We start from the raw sequence: 4,246 nt of genomic DNA on the forward strand, positions 1-4,246 counted from the left end.
CTAACAAGACCTGCTAACTGAACCACGCTGCTAACGATACCATGGTGCCAACAGGACCATGTTGTTAAAAGAAACCTCACTGCTAACAGTATCAGTTGCTAACTGGACCATGCTGCTAAGATAACCTCACTGTCAACAGAACCACTCTGCTAATAGGACCATGCTGCTGTAGATTTACTTCTTTTTCACTTTTGGCGCCCTGTTTCTGTATTTTTGTAGCATTCTTTGGTATTTGTTGTTGTTTTTTGACAAGTCGAGACAGTTCTTCTCCTGATCATTTCATTGCAGTTGGCCTTGTGTTGATTTTGCAAATGACAAATAAACCAAACCTGTGTGATTTTCCTTTGGGATTAATAAAAATATACATTTAATTTCAACTCAATTGAAAAGACTCATTTATTGAAAAAGCTCATCTTGACAGGCACAGCAGCGCAACATTAGTTTTTACCTCAAGGTCTTTGCTATCACTTAATGTTGGGTTCATGCAAACAAGTTTCTTCATGCATTTTGGACAGGTTTTCTGTATAATTTCTAAATGCGTTTTCTATAGTTCATTCCATGTATTGTAGGTGATAAAGTTTAGCTACATCCTAAAATCACTGCAACCACAACCAGTTTAAAACTTTATCTCCAACACTGTAAGCTCAAGTGCTCACTGAATACAATAATTGTGCTTATGCATCCAAAATGCCTACGATAATAAGGTGAGTTTAGTTGTGTTATTATTGCTTTAGTCAGCGTGAAACTGCCCACAGCTGCAGACTTCTAAAAACTGATTGCATTAATAGTGAACTGAATGTAAGCAAAGCTGTGCAAATCCATCCATCCATTTTCTTTTACCCACTTCTTACTTTTCGGGTTGCGCGGGTCACTACTGCCCATGTCCAGCAGTCACTGTGCAAGAGACGGGGGACATATTGGACAGGTCTCCAGTCCATCACAAGGACACATAGAGACAAACGAGACAAACAACCATTCACTCTCTCAATCATACCTAGGGTCAATTTAGAGTCACCAATCTGTCTAACATGCATGTTTTTGACTGGAGTACCCAGCGAAAACCCACGCATGCACGGAGAGATCATGCAAACTCCACCCAGAAAGGACGCAGGCCGGGATTTGAACCGGCGACCTTCTTGATGAGAGGCAACAGCTCTACCAACTAAGGAACCGTGCTGCCCCAGTGTAAGTCAAAATACATAAAAGTCTGTTTTCCATACAGCTTTAGGATTGAAATGTGCCTCTACTAAGTGCAATTATAATCCAATGAATAATTCAAGTACTAAAGTATTTTCCCATCACACAATAAAACAAGCTTGTGTGAATTTCATGCTGTGGTTCACTCGTTTCTTTTAATTAGAGGTGTTTTTGGTAAGAAATCAAGAAGGCCATTTCAGTAGCTTCTCGTTCAGTGTGATAACGGTGGTTGTGAAGTGGCTCTCTGTGATAAAATCTCCAGCAATGATGTTGAGAGAGTCCACTTTTGAGCCGGGCGTCTGCTCCTTGACCCAGCCGAGCAGCACTGGATATGTGGACATCACCAGATCCTTCAGCGACTCTGTGGGATGGGTGCAAATGTATTTCAGGTCCTCTGTCAGATTAATTCCTGTGACAAACAACCCCCCTGAAACATAAAATATGTGTAGCATTATTTACATGTTAGCAGTACCTTTTTAATCCTTCCATTTAGAGGTATTTGAAGCTATCAGTAAACTACCTGGTCTTCCTTGTTGTTTCCGTTGTTCAAACTCCTCGATGAGGGCTTCAGCTTTGCACTTGTTGGCCCACCAGTAGGGGATGTGAGGCCACAGGTCGCTGTGAGAGCCAGCAATGTTGTGCTCATAGGACACAATCACTTGGTAATCTAAAGCCCACATATTTCGAAGTGTCAGCACATCCTGAAATTAAGGAATTAACTGTCTTATTTTGTATTTCTTTATATTCCATGCATACATTGAAAACCAAAGAAAGTGTTACTCAGTAATATACAACCTCTATGACCTCCCAGATAGCAAAAGATGTTAATTCAATGTTGAATTATTGTCAGAAAGGTTGATTTTTGGTTAAGGTTGACGACTGATGATTTATCAATCTTTAATCAATCATCCAGTTCTAGCCAATTAACCAATGTTGAAAAGATGTAATTGAATCAATGTTGTTTTGTGGTTGAATTCTAATGATTGAAATGCTAATGTCTAATCCAGTGTTTTTCAAAGTGGGGGCCACAGCCCCCTGGGGAGCCCCAGAAAGCTGGAGAGAAAAACTTTTTTTAAAAAGCAATAATAAATGGACTGTACTTATACAGCACCTTTCTATTTTATCCAGATACTCAAAGTGTTTTACAACAATCTGTGTCCTCATTTACCCATTCATACAGCTCTATACTAGATCTCTACAAAGCTAATTGAACAAATCATTCTAATGAGACTAATCAGAGCTTTATCACATTCATACACTGATGGGACACACATCAGAGGCAACGAGGGGTTCAGTGTCTTGCCCAGGGACACTTCAGCATGTGACTGCTGGTGGATTCGAACCCCCAACTCTCGCATTGGAGGATGACTGCTCTAGCCACTCAGCCACAGCCACCCCAATAATAAAAAAATAGTGAACCCCTTGTTGCCTCCGATGTGTGTCCCATCAGTGTATGAATGGGTCAATGAGGACACAGATTGTAGTGTAAAGCGCTTTGAGTATCTCAGTGAGATAGAAAGGTGCTATATAAGCACAGTCCATTTAATAATAGTAATGAAAATTGCCCACTAGGGTAATCTGTATCTGTCTTTTCCAGATAAACACCTTTGAGAGAGGTTAGATTTCTTTTGTTTTGTTCTTCTTGTCAACAGTTTGTTGAAAAGTTGTGGGGGGTTTTTCGGTGGGAATATAATACAGTGTTTAAAACATGTTTGTTAATAACATTTTTATGCTCAGCAGCTGTAATAATTAAATGAATATAGTGAATAAAAGTTAAAACGTTCTAAAAGTTTATCCAACAATTTTCAGTCAGGTCATCTGGACAGTTTCTTTGTTTTGTGCTGAAACACACAAGACAACATAACAACATAACTGGTTTGTTCCATTTTGGAGCAAACTGTTGGGGAAAAATAAGTTTTGTGTTGTGTGTTTCCTTGACTGATGAAGCCTTCTGGATGGAAGGTGAAACGTTTCATCACAAGAAAAAGAAACTGTCCAGATGACCTGACTGAAAATTGTTGGATTGTATACCTGGATTATTGAGCATGGACTTTGTTGGTCTAAAAATATGTTTCTTTACATTTTTTCTAGCATTTATGGGTTTGCGAAGGGGGCCTTGGTCAGAGGCTAATGCTGTTTGGGGGAACCATGGCATGGAAAAGTTTGGGAAAACCTGGTCTAATCCTTGGGTTCCCAAACTTTTCCATGCCATGTGTTAGGAATAAAATAACTTGTGATGATAAATTGTGGAAAATAATATAATATGGGTTGATGAATATAATGTTTAATTATGAATTATGGAAAATAGATCAGAGAGAGTGAAGTTGTTTGTCTCTTTTGTCTCTATGTGGCCCTGCGATGGACTTGCGACCTGTCCAGGGTGTACCCCGCCCCTCGCACAGAATGGGCACCGGCAACCCCCGTGAACCAAATTGGAAAAGCGAGTAAAAGATAATGGATGGATGGATGGAAAATAGATCATGTAAAGATGACTAGAATATCTGTCAGTGTCACGATCCTCAGTGTTGGAACCCAAATGCAGAGAGGCGAGCGAGGCAGGAGTTCAAAAACAAAAACAATTTATTTCAATAACAAAACAAAAAGCTGTCGGTGCAGCAAAACTTACTTGGGCAACAGGATCAGGAACAAGGCAGAGCAGATGATCAGGTGGACAAGAAACAGACAAGATAGACGAGGACTGAGATGTCTGTAAACACAGAACAATCACCGGACAAAAAAGTGAAGGAGAGACAGGCTTTTTATGAGACAGAGGGAGAGTGAGTAACGAGAGCACCTGGGCAGGTGGCTGATGAGGGACAGGTGTGAATGATAAAGATTGAGTGGAGAGGCAGACTGAGGAGTGAGTGGAGAATAACAGAATCAGATAAACAGAAAATCACACACAGAGCAGAACAACAAAAATATAAAGAGCAGACAGAGACAGAACCTAGAAATGGAAGGAAATGATTTAGTTTGTGGGATGATTGTTTGAAGATATAAATGTTGGTTCCTGGTTGCAGCTTGAAGGAGAAAGCAGAGGCTTAGGCAG

General features: G+C 40.1%; 1 protein-coding gene across 1 annotated transcript in view; it reads right to left on the bottom strand.

Annotated features, from left to right (window-relative positions):
• Positions 1–1,379: 1,379 nt before the first annotated feature.
• Positions 1,380–4,246, bottom strand: part of plcxd1 (phosphatidylinositol-specific phospholipase C, X domain containing 1) — a 92,753-nt gene continuing 89,886 nt past the window's right edge. The window contains exons 5-6 of the mRNA XM_037675028.1: positions 1,718–1,898; positions 1,380–1,624 (exon numbers count right to left, since the gene is read on the bottom strand). Of these exons, the coding sequence (XP_037530956.1) occupies positions 1,380–1,624; positions 1,718–1,898 (426 nt within the window). The remainder of the gene's footprint in view (positions 1,625–1,717; positions 1,899–4,246) is intronic.

The sequence above is a fragment of the Nematolebias whitei genome, chromosome 3 (genome assembly GCF_014905685.2).
Source record: "Nematolebias whitei isolate Nwh7 chromosome 3, NemWhi1, whole genome shotgun sequence".
Taxonomy (NCBI): domain Eukaryota; kingdom Metazoa; phylum Chordata; class Actinopteri; order Cyprinodontiformes; family Rivulidae; genus Nematolebias; species Nematolebias whitei.